This window comes from Sphaerodactylus townsendi, linkage group LG13, assembly GCF_021028975.2.
Source record: "Sphaerodactylus townsendi isolate TG3544 linkage group LG13, MPM_Stown_v2.3, whole genome shotgun sequence".
Classification (NCBI taxonomy): domain Eukaryota; kingdom Metazoa; phylum Chordata; class Lepidosauria; order Squamata; family Sphaerodactylidae; genus Sphaerodactylus; species Sphaerodactylus townsendi.
This window is the reverse complement of record NC_059437.1, coordinates 28,221,587-28,240,053: the sequence shown is the minus strand read 5'-3', so window position 1 is coordinate 28,240,053 and position 18,467 is coordinate 28,221,587. Positions and strand designations below refer to the sequence as shown.

Sequence of the window (18,467 nt, the reverse complement as noted above, 5' to 3'; positions counted from 1 at the left end):
CAACTTTAGATCCCCTTCTATTTAGAAAAAATGACACCTACCTCACAGGGTTGTTGTGAGGGTAAACACACTTTAGAGACCTTCGGAAAATCACAACTGCAAATGAATCCAGTACTCAATGTATCAATGTGTTACAGTAAATTGCAAGTAACCCACAAATAAATTGCAGTCTGAGGAATACTTGTCAACTAGGGCAGCAGCAAACTCACCACACAAAATGAAACTTCTTATATACATTTCTTTATTTACCAATTTGCAATATATATATATATGTATATTTAAATATAGATTTAACACATTTTTACAAGTACATTTACAGTTTACATAATTTAAATTACTAGACAAGGGAACTCTCGTCCCCCTCCAGTGAAGCTTAAAGTACCAGGTAACATTTGCAGCGAAAGTGGTACACCTGTCTACTTGAAGATGTCGAATGCTTTGTGCAAAGTTTTAACAGTCTAAGACTGTTTGTTCGGATTTGCAGACCTAGGCGATTTCATTAAAAAAAGCTTTCCAGATTCAGAACTATGAAGATTAAAAGACCAAGATGTGTCGGGATGTGCACAATGTGGTTGTCAAGATAAAATATTTTGGTGCGAAGTTAAAACGTGCGGCCTTCACAGCAGGACTGGCTGGCCCTTGTGCCATGGTATCTCTTGCCCCCTTTTTAATGTGTCAGACAAGAGAGCTGCTTTAAAAAGGAAACCAATTTAGTTCTAAATACAAATACAATTGAAATCATCCAATAGGATTCCTTGCAGGCTGGATGATACTTTAAATAAAGTATCCCTTCATTTAAAGTGTAATGGATTAATGGGGTCATGTTCATGTTGGGTGGTGTATGAAGTATAACACACAGCATTTGATTAATACATCCGGGACCCATCAGAATGTGTTAGTGCGTCACCATTAAATGCATTACATGATCAGACGGCAGCTCTCTCTCTGCTCAACCAAAGTCTGCTATGGGATAACCATCCTAAAATATGCTCATGTCATAACCAACTTTGTGGTACCATTTGAAATCTGTAGCTCACAAAACAAAAGTCAGGTTACTTTTGAAAGTCCTTCTCCTGTGGGCCACAAAGTTTAACAAAGAGACCATTTCAGGTTGCTTTCTGCTTTCACACTATTCATTTTCCATCTTGGATAGCTGCAAGTGGTCTTAGCACAATACCTACTCTATGTATTGATGCCATTGCAAATGAGATTTGTAGACCTTCAACGACCTGTACACACACACATATATATATACATACAAAGAAAAAATACATGGGCAAAACATAAAAACATAATGTAAACATCATCAAAAGGAGACCATCCCAACATCAAGTTATTTTCAATAAAGATGCTGAAAAGTGCAGTCTTGCAACAAGTACATTATTTTTAGTGCAAAAGTGGACACCGAACTCAAGTTATGGCACACGTCTTCTAAAAAAATCAGAAAGTGTTCAATGTAAACGTGGACTCTTTGCTAGATAGCTTAGGAATACTGGTGAACCCAAAGTGACCTCTGACAATCCTGAGTTGTCAAATTAATAAGGTATTGAGCCACGGCCCACAGACGTCGTGGGCTCTGGATCAGACCCCTAGTGCAAAAGGAGAACCTGCTCCTTCTCAATGTTACTGCATCTTCATGCACCATCCAGCACCTCAAAGTGGTCTATACACAGATGCCATTAGAATATATTTGCACCCCTTCCTGAAAATGAATCAATCCAGATAGAAAACGGAGCTTCTTATAGCCAGAATTACATTTGTGAACCGAGTCGAGTGCAGCCGAGCACACTGGTGTGGGCTTTGCTCAATAAGGATGAGGTTTTGATGCCGATGAACAGAAGTTATTGGCCATCAGAACAAAAAAGAGGTAAAGAATTAAATTAATTGTCAAATGAAATTTACTGGATGTCATGGCGAGGAGGAAAGAAGTCCCATCAGCATTTCAAAACAAAGTGATTCAGCACTGTCCACTGGTGGAGAAAAAAATGGAAACGTCAAAAGAATGGCTTCCGCTGATGGTCACGTTCAATGTCAGTGAAGCTGTGATGAGCGACAAATGTTGGTGGGTGTCAGCACAGGGGAACTCCAACCACTGAATGCTCCCTCTATCTCAGACACAAGCATTTCAAACCTCCACTGCAGCATTCAAAAATGACATGACATTAGTTCTCCCTTCAAATTCACGGGGAGCTTAACTTTCTCGTCTTATAAGGGGCAGCGTCTACAAAGCAACAAAGAGGGATGTTAAGGTTAGGAGGACTATATCCTGTTCATGGTTCTCATTACCCAGAGGCGTAGCAAGGGGGGAAAGCGCCTGGTGCAGTGGGGCATCCACCGCCCCGCCCCCGCCACACCCCCACAGGGGCATGCGCTCGGTGCGTTGTGCACTCCCTCCCGCACCCTTGGAGCTACGCCTCTGTTGTTACCACACAGCATTCTTATACATTACAATCCTGCCCAACTGAAAAACCGATGATCACCAAAGGAATGGTTCCCACTTTTGTGCTCCAAGTTACCTGGCGTTATTTGTTAGGAGGGACTCAAAGCCTCCCTTGTGCAGATTTTTTTAAAAAATTAACTTTCAAAGTCTGCACTGTTTGCTACTGTTCCAAATCGTGTGTGTCTCTCTTCATCCCTCTTTTTGAAACCGACGAGCAAGTGAACTTTCATAAAACACTGAAAACAGACATGCTGAAGTTGGTGCCATCATACATATGATTCTTCCATTGATGCAGCAAAGCATAGGTGCACAAAACACAACACAAAAAGAATATTGATGCAATCCTAAGACTTCATCAAGATTCTTCAATGCGAATGAGCGCACAGGCGGAAAAGGGGATGGTAGGGGGATGCATATCAAAAGAAAGAACTGGAAGCTACAGCACATGACTCCACAAACCAATGTTAAGGTAGAGAAAAAGCAGCGTAGAGAGAAATTCTAGAACAGGGGTAGGGAACCTGCGGCTCTCCAGATGTTCAGGAACTACAATTCCCATCAGCCCCTACCAGCATGGCCAATTGGCCATGCTGACAGAGGCTGATAGGAATTGTAGTTCCTGAACATCTGGAGAGCCGCAGGTTCCCTACCCCTGTTCTAGAACATCAGAGGGTGGTAATGATGGGAAGTTCACTGATCACTAATAATCATAAATGTCGAATGGGAGATTAACCGTCCAATCAGGAGGGCTGAAGGCCAGCTAAGAGCTATTTGGCGTGCTGCCTCCAGAGGGACTCCAGGCAGCATGGAGAGGCTGAAGAAAGAAGAAAGTTTCTGACTTCCTGAAAAATGTCCACTGCAGCAAATGGACTTCCAACTCCTGCGCCAGGGGTGTTCCTGGGCCAAAAGCCCGGTGGAAGCTGACTAAGGTCAGCTGTGTCCCCGGGAATGCTTCTAGCTGCCCCCAGCAGTGCTGGCAGGCAGGTTTAGGCTGGCAAAGCTCTAAGATGGGAGCTTGCTTCTGGGTTGGGCACCGTGGAGCTCCATGGTGCCTGCCTGCCTCCCTGTTTGTCCTCCCTGCTTGTGTAAATGCTACTTGTGCTAAGGGGGGGGAGGGGGAACACGCCAGTGCACCCCACACCAGCTCCATGAGCCAATTTGCCACTCCCCTGGATTTGGCTGCCCACTAAATAAGATTCACAGAGCTTCCCTTTCAATTACCAAAGACTCAATGCTACAATGTTGGTTTATTGCTTCTCTGTAATTCAAGCACGAGACAGAGTGAAGGGGAGGAGCAAGTCATGAAGTTATTTTCTGTCTCAAAATAGTTCTTATGTTCTTATGTTCTTAAAACCCAGCAAAAAACAACTAAATCCAAACATCTCTGCATTCCACTAACACATCGTAAATTAAGGCTACTGTGCAAAAGTTTGTGACTTAAATCTTTAAAGTGCATTAAAAGTGCAATCCACTTTTGCATTAATTCTGATTGGCTATAAACTCCCCCCCTTTGTACTTGCAAAACATTTTCAGCAAGGGCTGTGAAAATTTGACAGATTTTTCCCACTAAAACACGAAACTCTTGTTACAAAATGTCTGAAAGTACAAATGTCCAAAACAAACAAACAAAAACAACACAGCTTTGGTCCAAATTGCTTCTAAGAAGCGATGCTGTTACCAGATCATTTAATAAATGAGTATCATGATCAGCCCTATAAACTTTACACATTTCTGATGGGGAATGTACACTGTGTTCCCGCTGGGATGCAGTCCAACGAGGCCATACTTTCTTAGGTGCCTAGGATGGTGGGCATATTTAACAGTGAGTACATACCAACATTACAAAGCATGTTTTTAATGTACTGAAGATCAACAGGGATTTGATCACCCTTATTTCAAAAAACACTAGACAAACATTGGCAAATGGCAACATCTGTGTGATCTTTGGCATTACAGGAGATGATGGCAAGATTCGTTCAGATCATTCCAGTTCAGGTCAAAAGGATTATTTGGCTTCTGTACTGCAACTATAAATACCCAAGTCTGCTCACATGAAAGAACAGAATGACTGTAAAGTGCATCAATTCATCTAAAACTACCTTTGCCTGGGATGCACAATTTTAGCAATGTGTACTTTAATAAAGTGCTTATTGCTGCTTAAATACAATTTTGAACTCCCTGCATTTAATACCAAGTTTCAGAGTGGTCTTTATGGAACACAAGGAACCTTCAGTTCAAAGAACCATGACATTTTACACTGCGTATTTCCCAGTTTTGATGAAACCTTTGCTTGTGGAAGTTTCACAGGCTCCCAGTGCAAGGAATGCTCAAATGACCAAACTCCCCCCACCCCCAAGGGTTGGTGTGGCACATGATAGCAAAAAAGCTCAGCACTCAAGCATGCTTCTAGCCCTGACAGAGGAAAAATAACCTTGGTACAAGCTGAAAGGGCTCTACTCAAGACTTAGAAATGAAATGAGACCCTTGTGAACAAAGTTCCCAGTTGTCAAAGACGGGACAAAACACATTTTTTCTACTGAATGCAGCTCAGAATCACTTAGCTATCCTTATTAACTCCAGATGAAAGTGCATCTTGCTTATCACAAAGGATAACATCATCCATTTTAAAGGTATTCTGACAGAAAGGGACAATGTGTGTGGCAGGAGGAGCTGGCTTATCATACTCTATAGGAGCCCAACCACAACCCCCAAATAAAATTCAACCATATACAACTAAATGAGTTTCAGATTTATTTATTTTTTAGGGGTAAGCCTTCTTTGTGGGGTGTATGCTTTCTATTTACTGTATTTAAAAAGGCACTGGTCTAAGAATATTAATTTATGGCCACGACTACATCATGAGCAACAGAATGTAGCTTTTAAGCACAGTCGGGTCATTCCCATAAAATCATAGCCGAACATCATAGCTTTCAATACAAACAAAACAAGCATGCTTCTTGCCTTCATCACGGGCTGAGGAAAGACAGAATCTGTATGGGGGTTTTTTTTGCCGAAGTATACAAAACCACTAGAGTCTGAATACATCATCCATTTAAAGTAAGGAGTAAGGGTTCATTCCCACAAATATAGTCATCACTTGATGGCTAAACCATCAAATGATGACCTGCAAGTGTGAAAAAGCCATCACAGACCAAATGTATACGGATGACCTCCCATCACTTCAAATGCAAAATCCCCTCCAGTTTGTATTTCAGTTAGAGGTAATATAAAGTGATGTGAATTAATTCTAATTCTTCTGCAACCACTATAACACTTTAGAGTTCCCCCATTAGGGTGTTATTTGTTTTTTGTTTTTTTAAAAAAAACCTGTAATAATTTTTTTTAAAAAAAGTGTATACTATTGCTAAATTTTTGAAGCAATTTGCCTTATTGATTTTTTCTGCTTATCTTCAAAATTAAGATGAAAGCTGTGTTCTCCTCTAAGCAAGCGAGCGAGCAAAGCAGCAAATGCCAGCATGGGCCCCCATATGTCAATTCTGAAATGACTGAGAGGCTCATCCCAGGATACCTGTAACTCTGGCATTCCGAAAGCTACAGTCCCCAAGGATTATTTGCAAGCTGTTGACAGGAACCCAGCCTTCTTTCCTTTGATTGAGGTTTTTAATCAACCTTTTAAATGTAAAAAGAAAAACAGAAAGGGTGAAAAGGGCTGCAGTCCCCCCCCCCCCAAAAAAAATAACACCCAAGTCAATCACACAACATGAGCAACAGGCCGTCTCTTTACTTGGTAAGAAAATCTATTCCATTTTCATTATCTTCCTATAAAGAACTCAACATTTCTTTCTTCAAATATTTTATCCTCACAATGTTATTCAGGCTGAGACACCAGCCCGAGCTCATCCAGTTTGGCTTAACTTCAAGATACCTTGTTCCCAGGTCCATCATCAAAAACTCATAAACTGACATGTGTTGCAAATTCCTGGAGGGAACTTGATTCCAAGGTGTGCACACACTGAGTTATATCAGGCCTTCCTCTGACCTGTGCCATTTTCCTGACCCAAAACTACCTGGGAAGCTGCTATATATCCCCTGTGGCGCATGCGTGTAACCACACCCAATGGGGCAAGCAGCAGCTTCCCAGAGATGTTTCAGGCTGGGAAAATGATTGTGTGTGTGGGGTCAAGGGAGGAGAGGCTAAAGCCCCCTCTTTTTGTGGTTGCAATCTGAATCAGGCACTCATGAGCCTTGGAAACAAGTTTCACCCTCCCAGGAACGCTCAGTGCATGTCTGCTGGACAGCTCCTTGGGATGCACTCAGGAATAATAATTTTTTCATGTCCTAAGTGTGGATTTGAACCCAAGTCTCTCCAGTCTAAGCCTGACCCTTTAGCCACTATGCTACACTGGCTCTTAGGAGAAGTAGTTTTGGAGTACGTACCACTGCCCCTCTCCATCTTCATGCAAAAGTTGAATCATATCCCCGTTTTTCACCAGCAAGTCCTCTGAGTCCCTCTTCTTACAGTCTGCCAAGGCCTTATATTTTCCTGGTGACTGCAGGATAAATATTGAGGGTAGACAAATGTTAAGTAAGGGAATGCCTTTTAAATTACTGTTTTACCAATTTATTGTAATCACAATTTTTATTTAGAAATCATCTTGAAACTAGATAATTTGGCAGGCAAATCAGAAGTTGACATTTTATTTCTGGCATGGTTGTTGTTTTAGGCTTTGGTTCCCTCCATCTTATTAACAATTTTCTATTTGTTTTATTTTTAAAGATGCTCATTAGTTTTGGAAAACCAGCAATACATATTTTGAACAAAATAAGTTTGGGAGGAGAGAAAGCAAAGGCAGATTGAGATGGGACAACAGGTTAGGTATCACAGATACCACATGCCAATGATGCCCCCCACTCAACCCTATCAATTTAGACTTGATGCACACAATAGATTTGGCACAATTTCACTCCTAATAGTTTTGGGCCTATGCCAGGTGCACTGCGGAGGATTCAACCAACCAGCTGATATCCATCTTCTTCTTCGGTATCGGAGCAGGTTGAGAAGTAGTTATTACTAGACCAGTCATCAAGACCTTCGCAGATCTCCAAGGAATGAGACATTCCTGGCCAAGCTGCATAGAAACAATATAAAAGTTGATATAAAAAGATATAAAATTGATATAAAAGAAACATAAAAGTTGCTTATGGATACTAGCTATTAAAATAATATCTATCTTTAAAAAGAGAAAAGGAGTCTAGAACATACAAGAATTGACATCTAGAACACTCATACCCCAGACCTGTCCATTTTACTGGCTGACAGTTCTGGGTTCTCTAAGTTTTGACAGACCTTAACAGCTACTAAATTTCTTGAGTGAGGTCTGCTCAGCGGAACTGCTTGAGTATTTTTGTTCTTATTTATTTTTGTATGTCAAAGGGGGAAGCTGTTAGGACACCTAGGATCCCTCTTCCAGAAGTCACCAGTAGCTAGAAGGTGTGGGGTGCAAGTGGAGGACTTGTATGTGGGACACTCCCCTAACCATCAGGTCCCAACAGATGTGCTAACTCCAAACAACACAAAAAATGTTTGGGAACCTTTTCAGATTGGGAAAATTACATGATTGAGTGGGGGAAAGGTTGAAGACACCCCCCACCCCCCCGCAACATGGTCTCAATCCAAATCAGAAATTAGTTTCCTTTCATCCGACTGTCACAGTTAATGTCAAGTTGTCAAAAGACCCTACACATTACATGTTCTAATTGACAACGGAGAAGGATTCAAACCTGAAAACATTTTGTCTGCACAGTGGTACAATTTGAGGACCACCACATACTATCTTACTTTTTACTATATGCCTGTATGGCATCCCAGCCTTTTCTTTGGATTCTCAGGAGAAAGCCAACAATGAGAGCACTTGCCTCAGGTTATATTCTGAAGGAAGACTTTATATGGGGGCAACATGCGGCAATCTGAAAATTATTCACCCAGATTAAGAAAAAAGTATGTTAAAAAACCACATACATCTGTTTGGCTTGTTCTGGGGAGAGGAGGTAATATTCTCTAAGGCCACAGGGCTGGTGCGTTCAGAATCATTTTCTTCTGAGCTTATGGAAGCTCTTGGCTGTTTTCTGAAAAAAAGAAAAACAAAAGTCAATTCAGGGCAATACATGAAGGAAGGAGAAGGTAACATCCACAACACTCCAATTTCTTTTTAATTATTTTCTATAGTTTTGCACAAGTATGTTTGCTTCTGCAATGTTTTAACACTGCAAGTATGTGTGCATGTGTAAGTTCATCTAACTTACCCATTGTTCAGTGGAGGAGAGAGCTGGATTGGGTCTACACAAGATGGCTGCTGCTGCTTCTCCACTGAAAGTATAATTGAATGATATTAGTTAAAGAAGTTAAGAGCAACCTTGTTGGTTCAGACCAAGTTCCACTGGGTCCATCACTCTATTTCCCACACATTGGCCAAACAGATGCCCCAGAAGAGAAAGAAATCAGAAGCCCTTCTCTATTATCTGCCCAACTCCACAACTGGCATTCAAAGGCAGAATGGATGTCCCATTTTGTCATTATGGCTAATACCTACTGTAGCTATTCTCCATGAAGTTGCCTAATTCCCTTTTCACAAGGGCAGCAGCACCATCATACATCTTAAAAACAATAATAGATTTTTAAATGTCATCTGCTATGCTAGGAGGGATCTTGGTTTGATTCAGCAAGACCCTCCTATGAATTTTGGCAGCAACAAACACCCTCTGTTGCTGTTTAACATTTACTGGATAACCTTCAACAGCTCACCATGCAGTTCAACATGTGCACAACCCACCAAACTGGCTATACACAGGCCAAATGGTCCCTTCACAACCTGCAAGCCACTGAAGTAGGCAGGCCTGAGCCACACAATGGAGCAAAATAATCAATTAATAATCAATTAATACAATTAGTTAAGAAGCTCAACACTCTAATTTTTGCACCATTGTAGATGAAGGGTTATCTTCTTGTTGAGTGGCATGCTTGACAACATCAACGGTCCCAGTCAACTGAAGGACATCAGGGCTCCCCAATCCAAGGGGGAGTTCAAGAAGCCATTCTCAGTAGTCCCACACCAAGTTAGCAACACGGTTGGCTCCTTTAAGGTGATGCCTGCTGGCCAACTAGCCAGTGACAACTGACCCTTTAGCAGCCCACTGTTTGAACAGTTAGGACATAGCCTTTGGTGGGGAGTGAAGGAATGAGTCACAGCTGTGTTGTGGGGGTGGCAGCAGCTTCCCATGGGATGAACAAAACCCCATTCCATTTCAGCCTGAAGCCTGTATAAAGGTATGTAGTGCCCCATGCTGAAGGGAACCCTCCAGGCCCAGGCAGGTATTGTACAAATAATGAAGTATTTGCTAAGTGTTTTCACGAATTAAAAAGCACTTTGAATACTAATTATCTAACTGTAATCCTTATAATGCTGTAAATTAGATTAGTCATCATTCCCATATTGCAGATGAGAATTAGGGCCTACTTTGAATCAGGGATTTGTAGCTCCATTTCTTAGCCATAAATCACTCTCTAATGAAATGAAGAAGTTTAGAAAGGAAATCTCTGAAAAGCAGGTAGGTATTTGGAAAAGAACAGCAAATCTACTCTTTTGCTGATACAAACTGGAGGGGTGGAAGCTGGGTGTTTTGGGAAGAGTTACAAAGCTTGCTTGTACTTAGTTTGGCTTAAAACCTTGTTTTGTGTGTGGGTGTGTTTTGTTTTTATTCATAGTTATGATTGATTTGCATAAGTCGGTTATTTCTTTGCCTTTTTAAATTAGATTATTTCTACAAGGCTTTATTGGTGAACCGCTGTTGGCATTTGGAAAGGCAGTACACTTTTCAGTAAATAAATCAGCAATGCGAAAATACAGAGGATCTGCTCACAAAACAAAGCTTGTCAATCTCACTCATGATTATTAAGGATGTACCTTTGATAAGTTCTTGTTGCTTGAACAAAATTTTTCTGATTTCATTGAGCCAGGCCATCTTCAGGTCAACTGTCTGAGCCTGAAAAAGAGAAAGCTGTTTGCAATCAGGGTCCAGAGGGACAGCCACCTTACAGTCAAGCAAGAGAGTCTTGTGGCACAAGAAAAGATCTGCTGTGGCAGAGACTTCCACAGAAGTCACCAAAGGCACGTGTCTTCAGCTGACAAGTGACAATCACTGTGCTTACACTGCATACTTTTATGCATTCATAAAATCGTCATGGACTAGACCACTTGCATTTAATTACCTGTCAGCCCTACCATGTTTTCCAATAAACTTGATGGCTTATTTGTTTTCTTCAACTGCAATCAGTTTAGTCATATAAAATAAAAATAACTATCCATGATCCTCTTGGCCTGGGAAGTCTAACGAATCTGGAGAACAAAATAGGTACTACTGAAAGAAATAAAGGCTCACAGACATGCTGCTTTCTGGGAACCTGGGCAACTCATCACTAAGGGGCTCCATTCTGCCTCTGCATCCCCAAGCATCTGGCTTTCTCTAGCTTGCCTTCTATTTGACTGCCTTCAAGAACTCCATCTGCTCTTGGCCCAAAGGCCTGTCAGTAATGATGTGCCACACTTTTCTCAAGCAACTGGAAAGTACGGAGTCAACAATGAACATATGGCATGCCTTGGAAGACAGATGAGCGATTGATTGCTCATTATAGTCATGAATATCCTCACAGCAATGTTATTAGTTTGGGAACTGGAATTAATTTTCATCATAGCTAGTCTTTGATTGGGATATGCCAATCAACTGGGCCAAGCTGAATTGGAACACTCCACAGACAAGTGCTACCAGAGTAGACCCGATGTTCCCCAATCTCTCTTATGGCATGACTATCAATAGCAATGTAGAATGGGAAACAATTCAGGCTTTAGGACTTGCTTTTTGCAAAAGACATTTTACCAGTTGCAGCAGCAAAAACATCTGAATCCTTCTGAAGGAAACATTTTTCACCAGATGCAAGAAAAGGGAGAAAGGAGATAGTGGATTGCCATAATGAGCCTAACCAAGTCACCAATCACTTCAAATAAAATGAGCCCCATTTTTAATGTTTAGATAAATTACAGAACTTGCTTCCTCATGTCATCATGACAACCACCCCCCCCCCCAAAAAACAAAGTTAGATGTATCTGCGGGTACAGCTATTGATGAACATTAGCAAAGGCAAGCCACATAAAGCCTCTGTGATAAGAGGTAGGGTGTATTTGCATAATGCAGAGCCTGGTATGGGCATGTAAATACATGCATGCCTATGAATGCTTGCAAACAACAGGGTATCATATACTATCTGCAAACCGTCTTGACTGAGCATTGCTCAAACCTAATGTGTAATTAGAAGAACTGAAGGGTCTGATTGTCATATTCCTTTGTTCTAATACCATTTAAATATCAACTAACCTGCACAACGTACACTTCTTCCCGTCCACTGTACCAGATCTCAAACTTCCGGTGATCTCCTTTCACATTTTCAGTGATTCCAACAGCATTCATCTAAGTTACAGAACACAGAAGTTACAGAACACAGTAGCTTGGATGTTAATGGGGGCAGTTCTGGTAGAACATATTGTTCATGTGAAGAATAGAACAGCCTTCAAATGGCTGATAGTTATTACCAAATGCTGCAGTTTACCTTCAGGGACTTGGAAAAAGAGCTAGAACCACACGGCGACAAGCCGTCTTGTAAATACAAATGATGCATTTGCAAATAGATTTATGGTTTGCAGTCTTCTAGACTAATAAAACATTCTGTACCCTCTGTGTACACACAAGATTGCTGCCCAGAATTATACAAGTCAGGCTACCTGGATAATTCTTCTTTCTTCTTTTTGGCAGGAATATCAGCAATGATGCAGACAGCCTCAGGAAACAATCTGCAAATTAAGCTTTGCTTCACCAATTCCCTTCCCCTCCCCTCCCCAATTTACCAGGTGCTGCAGGGCAAACAAATGGCATAAACCAAGCAATTTGTGTGTGTTTATAATTTTGTTAAGTAATTTTTTATGCTGTTTCTCCAGGGAACCTGCCCAAGATGGCATCAACTGCATCATTATCTTGGTTAAACATACAGAAGAGTTTCCACATTTCAGTTAACTTAGAATGAAAATAATGAGTAAAAATACGGGCCAATGCGATTGCAGCATGACTAACCAAGGAGGTATTGGGGCAAACTAGAAAGTGTGAAGGGCAACAAATCTCTGCCTTACTTTATCACTAGAATTCTTGCCCACAGCATCTCTCATAGGAAACTGTCAACCCGAGATTGCCTCTCCAGGGTCCCAGGCAGAGAAAGAATTTCCCCATATCTGCCCCCTGGAATCCTTCAAGTGGGGATGCTTGGGATTAAAACTGGGATCTTCTCAATACAAAGATGCTGCAGAACTAAGTGCTTCCCTGCAGCAGCATCAATGCATATAATTATCATCATGGCCAAATCTGCAGATACTGAAAGACATGGACTGGGGCCATGAACAGACTACAGAATTTTTCCACAGTCTTGGCAGGGAGTTGGGGGATCCTCCCAAGATTGCAGAAAAATAGGACACAAAGGGGAAATAGAGGAATGTTTGTGCATGTGCAAACAACATATATCTGTTGGAGCTGCTGCTGATGGTCTCCTCCTTTTCTGAGGGAGAAAAAGGCCACCAACTATGAGGTCAAAAGCCAAGCAGTGGCTGGGTGCAGAAGAAACAATAGTGCCACTTCTCCTTCCTTCACTTCTCCAGAGGACCTGCATCTGAGCAACCTGAAGGCTGAGCAGAAATGCTGAGAGCCTTGGCAGGCTTTAATGGGGACTTCACTGCCACGATGGGCAGAGGACGAAAGAGGAGGCGATGTGGAACAGGCTTGTTTGTATAAGACCCATAGCAAGTAGTGGAAGTTGGTTGTGAAGGGGTCAAACTGATAAAGGGGGGGACAGGAAGAGAGCAAGATGAGGTAAGGACTAGTGTTGGGAGTAAGGAAAGAGTATGGTGTGGAAGGAAAAAAACAAGAGGAGGTGACAGTGGCAAGAAAAGGTAGAGAAAAGTGTGCCCTGGGGCGGGGGGGGGGGGGCAGTCAGAAGCCAGAGAAGAAATTGGGGACCAGTGAGTAAATTTCCCTATGAGCTTCTCACAGGTCCTCACTTGCAGATGTCTCTTAATTCTCCACGTTGCCAAATCTGAGGATACTTAAACATGGAGACTGGAGCCCTGAACAGACAAGGCTGATTTTTCAACAATCATGAAAAATGACATCAGTTTGCAGAAAAAAACCTGAAATCTTAACAGCAAACAAAAAACATTTTGGGGGTTAACCCAAATGAGTAGCACATGTAGCTTTAAGAAACTAATGTCTTCTGTGGTCATTGCGAGGCAACGGCAAGAGAACTGCTAGCCTTCAAGTCTTGGTTTCGGTCAGTAAAAGTCAGGAGGGGGTAGGGTCCTTTCCAGGGTTACTTTGGCCTTTAAGGGAGGACACATTGGGGCCAGACCTGCTAGTGACCACCAGGTGGCTTGCTACCATGTCACTTGCATAATTAATTCAGAATTGGCTGCTTACTACAGTTCAACAAAAGCCAGTGTGGTGTAGAGGTTGGAAAGTCAGACCAAGATCTAGGAGATCCGGGTTTGAATCCCCACTCTGCCATGGAAGATCATTGGGTGATCTTGGGCTTAACTTACCTCACAGGGTTGTTGTGATGGTGAAATGGAGGAGAGGAAAATGATGTAAGCTATTTTGGGTCTCCAGGGCAGAGAAAAGTGGGACATAAATGAAGCAGATAAATAATAAATATAGTTGAAAATGTGGGTAGATAAAAGGTAGGCTGGTGGGTGGGTGGGAAGGAAAAATGCAGGAAAAGGTGAGGAGGGTGTTATCAGAAGGAGGCAAAGAGGAAATTTGTGCCATTATCTCACTTCATCATTCCCTAGATCTGAGGTTTACTCCGCTTTGTTGTTGTTGACTGGGCATCTCTCACACCCACTTTGAGTAAACTGAGTGCTCTTTCGATTGGATCTTGTTTTACACTGACCTCTCTTTGCAACGCTCACCCTCCCTTTCTGCTGGTTATTTAACCAGGCCTAATAGATGTAACAAATCCAGATGTAACACATCTGAGTTCTGACTCATTCAAGCCTGTCGTGCAATAAATTTAAGATGCTTTCAGATTTCTGTCTGATCTTTTTGCTGGCATTTTAAACTAACGTATATTAGATCTGTTTTGACTTTCTTATTGCTCTCTAGGAGTCCTGAGATGCTCAAGAGAAAGGTGGGCAAATATATCTATATATAATTTTAAACAAATAACATTGCATCATTCTCGTTTGGAAAGCTCCTGGGTTACTACCTATCAATTAAGATCTCTTTTCCTTAATATGTAGGGTAAGACCTGGCCTTGGTGGGACTTGAATGTCAGGTGAAAACTCAGCTGCGGGAGACCAGTCAAGAAAGCCTCCCTGCACTGACACAACAGGCTTGCAGTGATTCTGGTGATATCAGACCTGTATAAAAGCTTCTGGATCACATTTGCTGGTCTAAGCAGCCAAAAAATCTATTATTGTTGGTCTTTGCCACCTCCCTCCCCTCAGCCTTGTAAGCGGCCCTGACACCTGAGTCCTGCCTCAATTGATGAACATGACCACCTTGATTCACAGAGAAAGAGTGTTTGTTTTTCAAAAACGAGTGAACAGACAGTTTTTATGTACCTCCCCAATAGGTTTTTATCTTGAATTATAGATCACCAAAATATCCCACTCTTGTGATCAAAGGAAAATTGGGGGGGGGGGGGGCTTCTGAATAGTATTCACGGTCAAACAAAAGCCAGATATCTCCAGAAATATAATTCAGCCCTCACGGCCAACGTTTATACTAACAAAATCCTTCATCGCAAAACCTGTCAAAGTTACGGTAAGGAACAGCTGGTAAGCAGGCTGTAAAAGGATGATAAACAAAAAGCAGATCCCGAGGGCCCTCATGAAATTACAATGCTGTGTTCAAAACATATACGCACGGGTACACACACCAAAACATGCTGAAGGCTTAGAGTTGTAGAATCCTCAGATGGGGAAATAAAGGCCCAGTTTAGAAAAAGTGCTCATCACACAGTCAAAACCATTCCACTACTGGTTGAGAAACTGTTTGATTGCCTGCTGTGCTATCTTCAACCCCTATATTTTGGATACTTTCACATGGGGAAGAGCAGACCCCACATACTGAATACAGTTAGGGTGAACCCTGGGCTAGACAGGTTAGCCTAGGGATTGATACAGGAAGAATTAGGAGCTGACTAGTCTTCAGAATATTTGTGATGTGCAACAGGTGCACCAATGGTTTTTGGTCATCCAGAATCCCCTCGCATGTTTTTAAGCGCAGAGAACGCAACATTTTTACAAGTCTTCGAGTCTCTCAACTGTGGTAAGAAAAGGAGAGCCAGTGTGGTGTGGTAGTTGAGAGAGCCAGATGAGGATCTTGGAGACTCGGGCTCAGTATGAAGCAATGGAAGCTTGCTGGGTGACTCTGGGCCAATAACATGCTTTCAGCGTAACCTACTGCACACAATTGTTATTAGGATAAAATAGAGAATTATATAAGCTGATTTGGGTGCCCATTGGGGAGACAGGTAGAGAATAAGTGAATAAATTAAAGAAATAAATAATACACCCACAAGACTCTAGTTCTCATGACGGAAGTCGCAGGCAGAGATTAAGTTGCCAGTTTCCACTCCCTTCACAAAGCAACCTTCTAAAGCGGATTAGCTGCGAATGAAAGTTCTCTATGTAAACTGTCACCAAGCAGCAAACACTTAGAAGCCAGAGGACATAGGTATGGAGAATTCCCTTACTATTTAAATGTATGCAGTGGCCATTATATTTAGCTTTAATGTTTATTCTCCTATTACAATTAAAATATAAATATTGAACTTCAAGGGCTTCCTTACTTTCAGAAAGTGCTTAAAACTATACGAGGAGGTTTTCTCAAATCCATCGCTGTGATCCTCTCTCTTCTTGCAGAACACCAAGGCCTTCTCGTACAGAAAGAGGTGCCTTTGCATGGGTTTGAACCTGGCCAAGTCCTTCATTTTCGTTGGGCCCTTCCGGTGGCCTGTCCACACACTGAACGACCCTTGCATCAGCACTTTCCCAAGTTCACTGAGGTCTCCCTGTTGGTCAGACACACAACGCAGAAACAAAAAAACCCCAAGATTGTTGTGAGGGTATCATGGAAGGAGGGAATTTACTCTTCACTGAGCTTTTTTTGGAAAAGGGGAGAGGAAAAACCATTTTCATAGGCTTGAGAGGTCTCCACGAGGGCAACCATTCTCCTGGTACTCTCAGTTCCCTGGATGAGCAGCTATTAATCAAGTTGTAAGAACTGTCCTGCTATGTTACAGCAAAAGTCCATTGCGCTGGTCTAGGTCTTCATCTTCCCAGAGGAAAGTTTACAAATGAGGGCATCAAGGCCTCCCTGCACTTGCTTGCTCCAAAAATCTAGGAGTCTGGTGTTTGAACATGGAGGTTCCATTCAGTTAGCATGGCTATTGGCAGACCTAGGTTAAGTCAAGAAGTTCCTCTAAGCCAAGGGGAACTTCTTGGTTGACAGACTTCTGTTCTGGCCCAAAATTGGGAACCAGAGCCTCATGGCCAGCCCTAAAAGATAGACTTGGTCAATAACTGGATGGCATGCATCTTCAAGGTTCTTAAGATTATTAAGAATACAAGGCTTTGAGTGTTAATTTTATTTAAGTAGAGTGCAAGTAACTAGAGAGAACAGGTACAGACTTCGAGAAAACAAATAATTTCTCTAGTCCCAGACAAGGACTTTGTCTAACCCAGAATGGCCCTCTGGTAACTCTAGATCCTAGTCCAAGGTCTCATAAAGCACAATTCCTCAGTAAAAACCTTCTACTTTTATCAAGAAATCCCACGTGGGGTGACGATCCTGAGTCAAGCATATCCCTTGCACAACCTAGGTAGAATTGCTGATGGAATACTTTGGAAAGTCCCCCTCTTCCCTGACCAGGCAAGATTCAGGATGTCATGTACACCAAATGGTCAGATCTCCCAACACCTGAATGAGTATGATATTACTAGGTGGCAGGTCAACACAGGAAACAAAAGGCCAAACTGGGTTTTCACACCTGCAGTCTTATTAAAGAACGTATGCGCAGGGTCATCCTTCCTCGAGGGTTAACTCAACCTGTTATTGATTGCACAACACTATACTTATACCTCCAAACCCCATCCCCACCACCAATGATACAGTAATCAATATAACAAAACAATATGGCAACTATCTGAGAAGGGGAAGGAAATAGATCACAAAGGTTCTTTGGAAAAGAAGCTTCATGACAGGTTTCCTCTCCCTCAATGCATCACAGTGTGGTTCTGCTTGCCAATCTATTTCTAGGTATGCTGTTTACCGTGCCTGCTATAGATACTTACTTCATAGCCAGTTATTGAAATCTGATGCATGGAGTCATTGACAGATTTCAGCAGGTCCAGCATTGCAACCAAAGCCTCTTGGAGTTCTTGAACGCCTTCACAACTCATACTGAATTTCAGCAGTTCCTGCAAATCACAACTTTTTGAATTAAAGGCTGGGTCACAAATGCTGCTGATGTTTCAGGCTGGTGCGCACATGCAAACTCCCTACCTGACAAATGTAACGTTGAGCAATGGTTTGCATATGTGAATGGACCATCATCGAAATGACACCCTAGACAAAGTACCTCCCTCTATCACTTCAAATGGAGCACTTTACAATGGTATCCCTTCTCACATTTAGTGGCTATAATCAGGTATACAACAATCAAGTGCATATATAAGAATCAAGTCCATGATGAAAGTGGAAGATGAGTATGTTGGAAAAAGATATTGGTGACATAAAAATACTACCAGAGATGTTAGATCCGGTCAGACATGCAAGCTGTCAAGTGATAAGCCAATATGTATGAACCAGGCCTAAGCATCAAGGACTGTTAACTTGTTGATAATTCCATACAAACTGAGGGGAAAATGGCAAAACAACAGGATTCTATTCAATACTCAGTTCAGACAGCATCACT

General features: G+C 42.0%; 1 protein-coding gene across 4 annotated transcripts in view; it reads right to left on the bottom strand.

The window, feature by feature from the left end:
• Positions 1 to 230: 230 nt before the first annotated feature.
• Positions 231 to 18,467, bottom strand: part of MCF2 (MCF.2 cell line derived transforming sequence) — a 72,979-nt gene continuing 54,742 nt past the window's right edge. For 3 of the 4 annotated variants that reach the window (XM_048514269.1, XM_048514270.1, XM_048514273.1), the window contains 10 exons: positions 17,845 to 17,970; positions 16,341 to 16,562; positions 11,825 to 11,917; positions 10,360 to 10,438; positions 8,702 to 8,765; positions 8,418 to 8,524; positions 7,415 to 7,527; positions 6,836 to 6,948; positions 5,967 to 6,067; positions 231 to 2,221 (listed from right to left, as the gene is read on the bottom strand). In XM_048514269.1, coding sequence (XP_048370226.1) covers positions 2,181 to 2,221; positions 5,967 to 6,067; positions 6,836 to 6,948; positions 7,415 to 7,527; positions 8,418 to 8,524; positions 8,702 to 8,765; positions 10,360 to 10,438; positions 11,825 to 11,917; positions 16,341 to 16,562; positions 17,845 to 17,970 — 1,059 coding nt within the window. In that variant the 3' untranslated portion in view covers positions 231 to 2,180. The remainder of the gene's footprint in view (positions 2,222 to 5,966; positions 6,068 to 6,835; positions 6,949 to 7,414; positions 7,528 to 8,417; positions 8,525 to 8,701; positions 8,766 to 10,359; positions 10,439 to 11,824; positions 11,918 to 16,340; positions 16,563 to 17,844; positions 17,971 to 18,467) is intronic. The other variant, XM_048514271.1, reaches the window with a different exon arrangement.